Source organism: Zea mays, chromosome 3, assembly GCF_902167145.1.
Source record: "Zea mays cultivar B73 chromosome 3, Zm-B73-REFERENCE-NAM-5.0, whole genome shotgun sequence".
NCBI classification, from domain to species: domain Eukaryota; kingdom Viridiplantae; phylum Streptophyta; class Magnoliopsida; order Poales; family Poaceae; genus Zea; species Zea mays.
Window position 1 is genome coordinate 184329346 of NC_050098.1, and position 13038 is coordinate 184342383.

The window sequence follows — 13038 nt, forward strand, 5'->3', positions numbered from 1 at the left end:
CTGTGTGTCATGATATGTGGTTTTGTTGGTTGATCTACTTCATTTTGCCTGCCAATTCTACTAACACATACAGTGGCAACAATTAATTTTACGAGGAACCCCTCCCTTACAAAGAACCCCTCCCACCAAGGGAGGAAGGGATGTGGAAGTGGTCCTTTATAAAATTAGTGTTGTCATTATATATGAGATAGATGTTCTAGATTTAAAATGTATATATGTGCATCGTACTTCTTTGAACACCAGATACGTTCCCAACATGTTTTAGTGTTGTTCTTTTGGTTGGAACCAGTAGCATCAAAATCGAAGTCTGTGCAGTCGGCACCACCGATGGGAAGGAGCGGCAACGCCACGTGCCCATGAGACAACAAATATCAGCAATGCTTCCTCCACCCACATCTGTTCCGCCTCGTCCCAACTATTTCAGACCTCCTTGTACGGTTTTTGTACCTCGGTGTCGGTGTATGACGGCTAAACCAACCTCGTTCTGGTGCTCGACAACCTTTTCCCTTCCCATTGCAACCCTCCACGCATGGCCTCCTAGTCCTCCTCGCCACCGCCAATTTCTCTCTCTCGTACATCTACTGAAAGGGAAATAGCCTTAAACCATTTCTTATATTTTAGTGCTTGATGACCTTCACAACCATTCGGACTAACTAGTTTGTCTAGTCTCTGATTCACAGGTCCATAAGATCAACAGTTTAGTTTCTAAGTGACAATCAGCTCAGTTTCAACCAAACAGGGGTAAACCATGGAATAGATGAACTGTCAATAGTTCTACTCTTTGGATAAGTTCTAAATACCATGAGGAATCTATTCAACACAGCTTGTGGACTTATATGTTTGCTACTGTTTGTGTTCATAGTTCACAGGATGCAAAGAGGATCCATGTGCTACAAACCCCACGACCATCCTTGTGCGTGCAAAGAGAATAATCAGTAGATCAGCTCATAATACAATATCAATATCTTTCTATAGCAAACTAATTATTGAACATAAAATATAAATTGAAACATTACAAGGCGCAAGAATACTATTTCCAAATGATAAATTAACAAGCAACAACATATGAGGTGCTACAATATAAGCAACCATACATATTTTGAGTATATATATAGAATGGTTTTGCGAGTATATGGACATGTGTGATACTTTTTCATGCCCGCGAAAATAAACCTGTTGTACACATATGCAAACTCATACCCTCGCTCCAAGCTCAAACTCACCCAAATCCTCACTCTATAGGGTTTGTGCGCATAGACACGGGATATATGTACAGTTGTCATTCCTACATAGGATGTAACTGGTGGTACTGTGTGCGGGGCCATGAGGCACAAGTGGGGACGAGGAGTCGCACGACTCGCGAACGCAGGAGTTGAGAAGGAGTGTGACGGCGGGAGGAGCGGGAAGGAGAAACGACTTGGGAATATGAAGGAATACCGGAGCCACAAAACTGACATTGTGTTACGTGTAAATATCGAGTCGGCTCGGGCCATCTAGGCGTGCCTGACTTGCATCGCATATGCATAGTTCTATGCATCAGGCTGAACTAGTCTAGATCCATGATACACTCGTTCCAATAGGTTGCAAGCTCCGGATACATGTGAAATTGAGAACCGGGAAACGCTGAAGAAGAAAAATGTGCTCCGTCGGGGTTTTTTTATTACAGACATACTTTGATTAATAATATCTACTCTAACACTGTTCTATTTATGTGGTAATACGTAAGCATATTTCAATGCGAATATTAATTATACCAATTTAGTGCCTCAAAAAACACACGAACAGATTAACTGTGGACCAAAGACGGACTAATTGAACGATGTAATTTCAAAGTAGAAGCAACAGTATTTTGGTGCCAGCTGTGCTGGCGGAGCAGCTGATGGCAATTGGCAGCGGTTGACCTTCCGTTAGTTTAGGTTGAGTACACCTGGTCGTAGAGGAGGAAATAAGTACACTACTCCAATTGGCAGTGACAAAGTAGGCGCGAACCGTCCAATCGTCTCGCCTCAATTCAAAATTGCTTAGGTAGTTGTCGGCGGGCAGGGTAGGGTTGGTGCTGGGTTGCTCTGCTGGTCGCTGGCCACGTGAACATGACGTACTTGTATAGTTGCAGTAGCAAATCAATGATAGCGAGAAATTCCGTATATGACTTTTTTTGTAAGGATTTAATCATTGTTATATACTTTAATATTTAGTAGAAAACAGGCTAGAATTAGACGGCTGTATTTTTAAAGTGTACAAATACGTTTACCAGAGACGGAGGGAATAGTAATCTTAGTTGGCTTTTGTCTTGGAAGACCGACGACTGGCTGGGGTGTATATATATGCTTTCGCCAACTGCAAACGATGAGCGCGCCGTGGCCATTTCGAATTCCCTGACAATCGCATCGCATGCTTCTCTGCTGGTGGCTGGTGGGTGCTGCTCCTCTCGGACAATTTTGAACTTCGTAGTAGTACCATATACTAGCATCCATCCACCCGCTCAGTTCAAACAAACAAACAAAAAAAAGAAGCAGCAGCAGCGGAATCCACCTAGTACCCGCCAGATATTTTAGAATTGTGTGCTGTACCCTTTTGGTTTTAGTTTATTTATTATGTATACCGCAGTACTATACCAGTAGGGCGCCACCCACGTCCTACTCCGTAGATTCAGAGGCATTGGATTCAAATACTCCTATGCTGGTACATGGTACTACGTATTGTGGCTAGTAGTGGCCTAGTGCACGCAAGCAGGAGTGGAAGGATTTGTGAGGCAACACGGGCACGGAAGAGCAAGCTACTAGCACAGACAGACAGAGTGCAACCGGCGTGACAGCGAGCCGAGACGAGACGACTGGTGTGGCGTGCCACCACCATCCGTCCGCTGGATAGGCTCCCGGAACATGACGGCCACATGGGCACAAAACAAGAACCTCGCCACGCCACTGCCAGATTCATCAGCGGCTCAAGGATCTTTCTCCCTGTTGCAGTCAAAACAAGACGCAGGGAAATGCGTTGCCTCATATTTGTTACAAAAGAATGGATCCCTCGCAAGTACGATAAGCATCGTCCGCAAAAAGCGAGACTACGTAAAAAAGCCGCATAATCAGATTCAGCGCACACGCAGGCACGCCACACACACAGACACATCTCTGCCACCGCCAAGAGATACGGATCAAATCAAAACTACGGGGCCTTTGTGCTTGTGCACCGGAGAGGGGGAAAAGATCACGACGATCGTCCTCGATTCTCCGCGACGCCGGCAGATTATATTCGTTTCAAGGCCACGCAAGGAAAGCAGCTCCTCCTCTGGCCAAAAAACAAGTGCCGACGAGATAAAGCCTCCACCTTGACCCAGGGCGAACGACCAAGAGCCAGGAAGGCCCCTCGCGAGACGGAGGAATCTGGAACAAGAGGCAGCCGGCAGGCACGCCCACGCTCCTGGCCGCGTCGAGGCCTCCATGGCCACGGAAAAATGGCTGGCGGCCTCGCTCTCGCACGGATGGATGAGGACCACCAGCGAGCAGCGAAGAAGATTCAGAGCGGCCTGTTGGGGGTAAACAGGACCCTTGCGGAACTTGCCAATAATGCAGGGCCCGGGGAAATTTACGTGTGTTTCAACAGGCATCCGCTGCCTGGGTACGGGGGGACAGCGACAGGAGCTTCCACGGACCGGAGATGCAAGATCCCGGGCCCGTATAGCCTCCCCCCACAGCCCCAGATTCTTCTTTTTGGTGGTAGCTGACCCGTTAGCTTCGATGGCGACGAGTAAATAATAAAAGCCAGAATAAAAGAACCATAGGCCGCCAAGTTAAGCAACTGCACGTCATAAACTAGACTTGTTCAGGAGAAGGGAATAGCGAGATATAGCTCAACAAGTACACTGCACCCACCCACCATGTTCACCCCTGCAATTAACTGAATCATCCAACCGAGCAATCATAAGAAAAACAACAACTAGTAAGCCGCAGCCCTAAAGACGCCGATTCCTTACCCTTGAAGCAACGGCAAGAAAAGGATCAAGAGAGAGCCTGGTGCGTGCGTTTCTGCAAACCAAAAGGGACAACAACAAAAAAAAAAGAGAAGGAAATATGGAGCTCCTGTTATTATTATTATTATTTGCTTACAGTGACGAGACATCTCTTTCACAGACTGCTGAATGCTTGATGATTTTCCCTTGGGAAACCATCGTAGTACCAGAACCAGCTAAACATAGGATTAGTTCCAAACCCCCCTCTCTCCCCTCCCCCAAAAGCACCCACTTATTATTATTATTGCTGTTTCTCCCCTCCGCCCCCAACGGACCTGCGAGAGCCACGGATGATTGATTTCGCTCTTGCTCATCACCAACCCGTCCGTCAGTCCCAAAATAACCAATATATCACCCCCGCACAAAAGAACACCTAACGCTGGCGCGTAATGCCACACCACCGCTGCCTCCTACTTCTAGCCTAACAACACCTATAATACCTATTGCTACCAATAGCAATAGTAATTTTTTTTGACACCCCCCGTTAATCTGGAGTGATCGTCGAGTCATCTTGCAGCGGTGCGGTGGCGAATCGGCGCCCTCAGTACGTCCATTCCTGGGGGAGATTCACCTCGCGCGACGAAGCGCCATGGAGCTGCTGGGACGCGCGGCTCGCCAGCAGAGCGTTGCTCCGGCTCACCAGTGCATCTGACGACACAGCGGGGTGTGAGTTTGAGTGTTTCATCCATTCGTCGGTCCGGACAAAGCCACATTAATGACCAGGTACTCGGGGTAATTACCGTGGTCGAGGACGAAGCCGCCCGGGTAGATGGGACGGGCCCCGAGGTCCTCGACGTTGAGGTTGAGCGCCTGCACGACGCGCGCCGGGAGAAGGACAGGGGCGCACGCTGCTGCTCACGGCCAACATGGTGGTAGTGAAAACCCGGTTAGAGAATCCGGTGGAGCAGAAAAAAAAGGCGTCTGTTCGTTCATTGTCTGTGGTGCGCGTACCTGGCCTTTTCTTGGGCTCCGCGGGGGCGCCGGCCTGGCGGGGGATGAACACGCCGGTGCCGGCGCACTCGCGCTTGGCGCCAGGAGGGGCGACGAAGACGGCGCGCATGCCCGCCGGGGACGCCGCCCTTTGCTGCTGCTGCTGCTGCTGCTTCTGGAGGGTGGGCCACGCGGACGAGCTCAGGACATGGGGCGCCGGCGCACGGTACCCGGCGGCACGATGAGACCCGGCAACGCTCGTGCCCCACGCCGCCGCCGTAGCGACGGCGAGCTCCCGCTCCCGCATGTGCTTCAGGAGCTGCTGCTGCTTCAGCGCATTAAACTGAAGAGACAGAGAGAGGGAAAACGCTGTCAGAAACCAGGAAAAAACAAGGAAAGAAAGTGGCGAAGCCTGCGCGACGCCGCAATCTGCGGCGTAGGAACTCACACGAGCAATCTGAATCCGGCGATGTTCCATCGAGTTCTTCGGCTGAGCCTGAGGGAGGTTGGCACCCGCGGCCTTCGGAGCCTCGGCCGGCGCAGAGAGCTTCTGCGCCAGCGGCGGGACGGGGTGTCTTTGATGTGCGCCCGCGTTCGTTGCCACCAGGATGCCGCTAGTTGTGCGCATGCGGGCCACCTGGCCGGCCGCCTCTTTGAGCAGGTCCCAGTGGTCGGCCGGGGTCTTCTCCAGCGGCGACGACGGCGGCGAGCTGACCTGCGACGCCGCGCCGTTGGGGCTGTCCTCCCCGGAAGCATGCAGGCCGCACAGAATCGACTGCGGCGAGCCGGCTAACACTTGCGCCTGCCCCCACGCGACAGAGGTGGAAACGATCAGGGCTGAGCGAGATTCGAACCCGGAAACTTCCAAACACGGCAGCACCACAACGGGAGAGAGAGAGAGAGAAAAAAAAAAAGGTAAGCAACCTTTGCAGGGGAACCGTCCCCTCCACCCCCGACGACGAGCCCGGCCGCGCGGCGCGAGAGGCCGTCCATCCCTTCCTCCTCGTCGCTCTCGCTCTTGGCCGCGACCGCCGCCTTCTCCTCCTCGGAGAAGAAGTCGTCGTCCAGGAACTCGTCCGGGAGCCAGAGCTCGGCGGGCGGGCACTCCTTCGCCATTCCGCCAGGGAAGGACACGCCCCTCTGCATGCTTGTCCACGAACCCGGAGTAATATAGCGCGCCCGGTGGTGGCCAGGAATTGCCGCTGGAAGAAGAAATAATAATGGCTCCTCCTGCCGCCCCCTCCTCCCCTAAAACTCCTCCCCCTTCTGCTTTGTGTGAGGACGGATGAGAGAAGGTAGGGGGGCCCGGACGGCGAAGGCCCAGGGATATCAGATATTGTTATCTGCCCCAGGCAAAGGCGACGGACGGAGAATGTCCAAGGACGGCGAGAGGCCTTGCGGTGCGGACGTACTGGAGGGGGTCAAACTACTATCCTACCGCTCTAGATGTGCGGATGGCTTATAAAGCGCGCCGAGGGGAGGGGAGGGGAGGGGAGGGGGAGAGAAACGGGCTTATCGCGACATGGGATGGGAATGGGACTAGTGGCGGGGCGTGTTTCCGTGCTCCTCGTGCCGTCTCAACTCGTGTGGTTAAACTTTAAACCGGGGCTGTCTGGGCTTTCGTTTCCGTTTCGTGAAACGAGGAACACGGAGAATTTCACCCCCCCTGTTCCTTTTTTTCACGGTTGCGCTACTCCTATTTGTGGCGCTCTGGCATTGTTTTCATATGACGGGTGCTGTTTTCATATTGTCTGTCGCCCACCAACAGCTCCCGTCGTTCAATGTAAATTGGCAGCTCAACGAACGTTGACAACGCAGCACGCCAGCACCATTGGTTAACAAAGGAAAGTTTGTGTTTACATGAGCACTCAATCATAACCTAATTAAAGGGTCGGTCGGATTTGATGTGGCAAATTGAAGGTCCCTGCCCATGCCAACAAAAATACATAGCATTGTGGGAATCAGCATGGTATAATTTGGCTGTGACATAAACGTAACCGTGAAATAATGCTAAAAATGGCATATTTATGTTTTTTTATTTATCATCGTTTTTATGATGACGTGAGACGCCTCAACAAAAACACACGAGACATAAAAAAATGCAAAGTCATACTATTGACAAAATTCGGCTACAAATAAAATTCGTATATTATATGTCAAATTCGGCTATAATAAGACTGCAGACTACAAATAAGACTGCAAACCACTATAATAAAATTCGGCTAGTGTGAAAGAGAGGCAAAACCATAAATATTACCCCCTCCATCCTAAAATAGAATTCGCTTTACTTTTTTCTGCCACGTTTGATTGGCTCGTCCTATTCATTTTTTTTTTTGCGAAAAATGGAAAATTCAGAGCAGCATTTAAAGTATATTATATGTCAAACAATAGGGCAGCAAAAATTATCAATAATTATGATTTTTTTGAATATGAAGAGTCGGTCAAATTTAGGGTAAAAAACATCAAACACGTTACAAATTGGAATGGAGGGGTATTAAGAAAGACATATATTTGTCTTATACGATTAAAATGTGAGTCGTTTCACCGAAAAGTTTGGCAACATGAAGGAAGAAAAGAGAGATCTATGTTATGGACACTATCAAAATGTAACATGGACATGAAGCACCCTCTAATGGCTAGAGATGATTGGATGATCCTAGAGGTGTTTGGATACAATAGAGAAAAGACACTGGAATTAGAAGAGAGAAATAGCCGCAAAGAGGAGTTTCTATGAGGCTAAACATCGTGTTGGAAATCCTCCAGAATCTTGCTGCAATGGATAATTCCATTGAAATTTTATACTATTTGTAGGAACTTGATAATCTGTTTTGAAGGGCCACACAGGAAAGTTTCCTAGAGGATTTCAATCCTTCAAAATTCTTTCATTTTTTCAAAGGACGTCTAATATGGTAAACGTCGGTTAGTGTGAGATAGAGGTAAAGCCATGCTATGGACAAATCATCTTTGTGTTTTGTATTATTTATTTTAAATTTTTAGGGCCCCTCCGAAATGCAAGATCGTGACAACACATGAATAGGAAAGTCATAGAAATTCCATAGGAATGAATATGGAATACGATGGATTGAAAACCGCATGAAATTTGAGAAAGAAAGCAATTGTATTAAGCGTAGGAAACATGCAGGAATATGAATTCATAAATCTTCTTACATTAGGTTAGCATACGCAAAAAACAACGTTTTTGATGAATAATAAGAAAGTTCAGCAGTAACAAAGTAACGATTTGCCTTGATCCTACGTGGTGGGAATTGAAAAGGAGGTCCAAGCTAATGTTTTGTTTCCTACATTTTCGCTACAAAATCAGCAAGATAGGAAATTTTCCTTCACTTTTTCCCTTGCTTCATTCCTGCATTTAGGGATGAAAGTGGTAATCCGAACTGTTAGAACAAATTTAATATTTTAAAATAGATATATATAAAATTTAATGTTGATCTTTTCTTATGTTATCAAGCACATTAGTACAAATATGAATAAAATATTATATAAGTTATTTTATGTATTATTTGCTCTCTACAATACAAAAAGTTGAAAAAACTACCGAATTTGTTTCCGAATCCATACCGAAGTTTATATCTATTATTTGAGAAAATGTAGGATGAATTTGAGGTTTACCTTTTATGAATCTTAACAAGTTAGATGTTAAAAACAAGAATACAAATTTGTATTGTATATCCTATATCCTATTTATTCGTAATCAAAGAAAAAACTAATTACCGAATAAATACCGTTTCCGACCGTTTTCATCCCTACCTGCATTCCAAATGCATGAATAGATTTTTTCCTATATGAATTGGAATCATCCACCTTTCCTCCAAAAATCCTTCAATACAAAGGATCCCTTTATGGTGTGAATCACTTCAACACAAGTTACGACAATACTAAAGATGTAATCGGAGGCCTTTATGGATGTTGTTCAAACGTAACATGCAAATTGATGCATTATCTAATGGATGGCTAGAGATGCTTAGACGAGCCTAGAAGTAAGATTGTGAAGCAGTATGGTAAAATTTGGATAGTGTAAAAGAAAGGTAAGGCTATAAAATATTGCTAAACCACATTTTTTATTTTGTTTATTATTAATTTATATAGTGTGTGCCGCTTCAACACAAAGTACGACAATATAAAAGATATAAAGTGAGGTCGTTATGGATATTGTCAAAACGTAGCAAACATATTGACACTCCTAATGTCTGACTAGAGATGATGAGATATGTCTAGAAGTAAGATTAAAAGCAAATCTCCTAGCCGCACCGGTAATGCCTTTGCGTATGTCAGCACGTATGAGGCTCTACGGCATAGCCTAAGGCTTTACTAGAGCGTGAGATAAGAGGCGGAAAGTTGCTTTATAATAAAAGGTTACCAATATACTTGTTATGATGTAGGTTGAGAAAAACACTTTTGTCTCGCAGCCGCACCGTTAATGCCTTTGTGTATGTCAGCACATATGTGGCTCTACGGCATAGTCTAAGCCTTTACTAGAGCATGAGATAAGAGGCGGAAAGTTGCTTGATAATAAAAGGATGCCAAAATACGTGTTATGATATAGGTTGAGAAAAACACTTTTGTCAACAACATCCACAAAATATTGTCTATACGGGTGTGGTTTTGCACCTGTGGGAGACCTGAGTGGGTTTTGAAAGATCATCAAGCGTATTTGAAAGGGAAATAGGCTCACACCTTTTCCTAAATATTTTTGGTGGTTGAATTGCCCAACACAAACAATTGGACTAACTAGTTTCCTCTAGATTATAAGTTCTACAGGTGCCAAAGGTTCACAATAAACCAATACAAAGTTCAAAGAAAGGGTTCAAAAAGAAAGGAGCAAAGCAACGACGCACCGGACTGTCTGGTGTGCCACCGGACAGTGTCCGGTGCACCAGGGTGGATTCCCTCCAACTCGCTAGCTTCGGGAATTTTAAGAGAGACTCCGCTATAATTCACCGGACTGTCCGGTGTGCCAAGCGGAGCAACGGCTACCCACGCCAACGGTCGTCTGCAATGGCTACAGTGAACAGTGTCAACTGCGCGCGCAGAGTCAGAGCAGGCGTCAGATGGCGCACCAGACAGTGAACAGGACCTGTCCGGTGGCCCACAAGTCAGAAGCTCCAACGGTCGAACCCTAACGGTTGGGTGATGTGGCTGGCGCACCGGACAGTGTCCGGTGCGCCATACGACAGCAGCCTTCCCCAATGGCCATTTTGGTGGTTGGGGCTATAAATACCCCCAACCACCACTCTTCAAGGCATCCAAGCATTCACTACTCCTCATTCAATACAAGAGCAATACACAACACTCCAAAACACAAATCAAAGCCTCCGATCAAATCAAAGTCCCTAATTCAACTCTAGTTCTTAGGACTTGTGAGAAGATCGGCTTGTGTTCTTTTGTTGTTCTTGTTGCTTGGTTGGATTTCTTCTTCCCCGTTTCTTGTTCCCAAGTTCATTGTAATCAAAGCAAGAGACACCAAGTTGTGGTGGTCCTTGTAGTGGACTTAGTGTCCCATTTGATTGAAGAGAAAGGCTCACTCGGTCTAAGTGACCGTTTGAGAGAGGGAAAGGGTTGAAAGAGACCCGGTCTTTGTGAGCACCTCAACGGGGAGTAGGTTTGCAAGAACCGAATCTCGGTAAAACAAATCACCGTGTCATCCGCCTTAATTGCTTGTGATTTGTTTTCGCCCTCTCTTTCAGACTCGATTATATTTCTAACGCTGACCTCGGCTTGTAGTTGTGCTTAAAGTTTATATATTTCAGATTTGCCTATTCACCCCCCTCTAGGCGACTTTCAATTGGTATCAGAGCCCGATACTTCATTAGAGCCTAACCGCTCGAAGTGATGTCGGGAGCATCCGCCATGAGGGAGATCGGGACCAGCGGCGACAAGTCCGCAAGCTCGGGGAGAACACACTCGAGGGAGTTTGCCCACAAGCACACAGAGGAATCCTCTTCCTCCATCAAGTCCCAACGGAAGGGTGACAAGAAGAAGAAGATGAAGAAAGTGGTCTACTACGAGACTGACTCTTCGTCACCCTCCACCTCCGGCTCGGAATCGGCATCCGCCACTTCTAAGCGCCATGAGCGCAAGAAGTATAGTAAGATGCCCCTTCGATATCCTCGTATTTCAAAATGCACTCCATTACTTTCGGTCCCATTAGGCAAACCACCTATGTTTGAAGGTGAAGATTATTCTATGTGGAGTGATAAAATGAGGCATCACCTAACCTCACTCCACAAAAGCATATGGGATATTGTTGAGTATGGAGAGCAGGTACCAAAGAAAGGGGATAAGGATTATGATTCGGAGGAGGTCGAACAAATCCAACACTTCAACTCCCAAGCCACTACTATACTCCTCGCCTCTCTAAGTCGAGAGGAGTATAATAAGGTGCAAGGGTTGAAAAATGTCAAAGAGATTTGGGACGTCCTAAAGACCGCGCACGAAGGAGACGTGGTGACCAAGAACACCAAGAGGGAAACGATCGAGGGGGAGCTCGGTCGCTTCATGCTTCATCAAGGGGAGGATCCACAAGCAATGTACAACCGGCTCAAGACCTTGGTTAACTAAGTGCGCAACCTCGGGAGCACCAAATGGGATGACCATGAAATGGTCAAGGTTATTCTTAGATCACTTGTCTTTCTTAACCCTACTCAAGTTCATTTAATCTGTGGTGATCCAAGATATAAACTAATGTCTCCCGAGGAAGTTATAGGAAAATTTGTGAGCTTTGAATTGATGATCAAAGGCTCCAAGAAAATCATCGAGCAAGGCGCCACCTCTACATCCGAGGTGCAACCTGTCGCCTTCAAAGCGACGAAGGAGAAGAAGGAAGAGTCTACATCAAGTAGAGGCTTCCCATCGACGCCTCCAAGCTCGACAACGAGGAGATGACGCTTATCATCAAGAGCTTTCGCCAAATCCTCAAGCAAAGGAAGGGGAAGAATTACAAACCTTGTTCCAAGAAGATTTGCTATAAATATGGTAAGCCTGGTCATTTTATCGCTAAATGTCCTTTGTCTAGTGATAGTGACAGGGATAACGACAAGAAGGGAAGAAGGAAGGAGAAGAAGAAGTATTACAAGAAGAAGGGCGGCGATGCCCATGTTTGTCGGGAATGGGACTCCCACGAGAGCTCCACCAACTCCTTCGACGACGAGGACACCGCCAACATCTCCGTCAACAAGGGCCTCCTCTTCCCCAACGTCGGCCACAAGTGCCTCATGGCAAAGGACGGCAAGAAGAAGAAGGTAAAATCTAGATCCTCCACTAAGTATGCAACTTATAGTGATGAGAAAATTCTAGTGATGATGAGGATAACTTGCTCACCCTTTTTGTCAACTTAAACATGCAACAAAAAGAAAAATTGAATGAATTAATTAGTGCTATTCATGAGAAGGATGAACTCTTGGATAGCCAAGAGGACTTCCTTATTAAAGAAAATAAAAAGCATGTTAAAGTTAAAAATGCTTATGCTCAGGAGATAGAAAAATGTGAAAAATTAACTAGTGAGCTAAGCACTTGCCATGATGTCATCTCAAACCTTAGAAATGATAATGCTAAACTAATTGCTAAGGTTGAGAATTTAGATGTTTGTGATGATTCTCTTGTTAGTCTTAGAAATGATAATGCTAGTTTGATTACTAAGATTGACAAGTTGAATGCATCACTCTCTAGCCTTAAAATTGAAAACGAAAAATTAATTGCTAAAGCTAAAGATTTAAATGATTGCAATGTTTCTATTTCCAATCTTAGAGATGAGAATGCTATTTTACATGCTAAGATTGTTGAATTAAATGCTTGCAAACCCTCTACATCTACCGTTGAGCATGCCACTATTTGCACTAGATGTAGAGATGTTAATATTGATGTTATTCATGATCATATTGCTATGATTAAACAACAAAAAGATCATATAGCAAAATTAGATGCTAAAATTGCCGAGCATGAATTAGAGAATGAAAATTTTAAATTTGCTCGTAGTATGCTTTATAGTGGGAGACGCCCTGGCATTAAGGATGGCATTGGCTTCCAAAAAGGAGACAATGTCAAGCTTAATGCCCCTAAGGAATTGTCTAATTTTGTTAAGG

General features: G+C 46.1%; 1 protein-coding gene across 1 annotated transcript; it reads right to left on the bottom strand.

The window, feature by feature from the left end:
- Window positions 1-4083: 4083 nt before the first annotated feature.
- On the bottom strand, window positions 4084-6356 carry LOC100277639 (uncharacterized). The gene is made up of 5 exons (NM_001151151.2): window positions 5864-6356; window positions 5388-5741; window positions 4961-5282; window positions 4750-4860; window positions 4084-4657 (listed from the first exon to the last, which is right to left on the bottom strand). Exons 1-5 carry the CDS (start codon window positions 6083-6085, stop codon window positions 4551-4553), a joined length of 1116 nt encoding a protein of 371 aa, NP_001144623.2. The 5' UTR covers window positions 6086-6356; the 3' UTR covers window positions 4084-4550.
- Window positions 6357-13038: the final 6682 nt, after the last annotated feature.

Coding starts and splice junctions, on each gene's coding strand:
- LOC100277639 (NM_001151151.2), bottom strand. CDS start 6,085: ATGCAGAGGGGCGTGTCCTTCCCTGGCGGAATGGCGAAGGAGTGCCCG. Junction 5,283..5,387: donor GCCGGATTCAGATTGCTCGT/GTGAGTTCCTAC, acceptor CTGTCTCTTCAG/TTTAATGCGCTGAAGCAGCA. Junction 4,658..4,749: donor CGGCTTCGTCCTCGACCACG/GTAATTACCCCG, acceptor CTGTGTCGTCAG/ATGCACTGGTGAGCCGGAGC.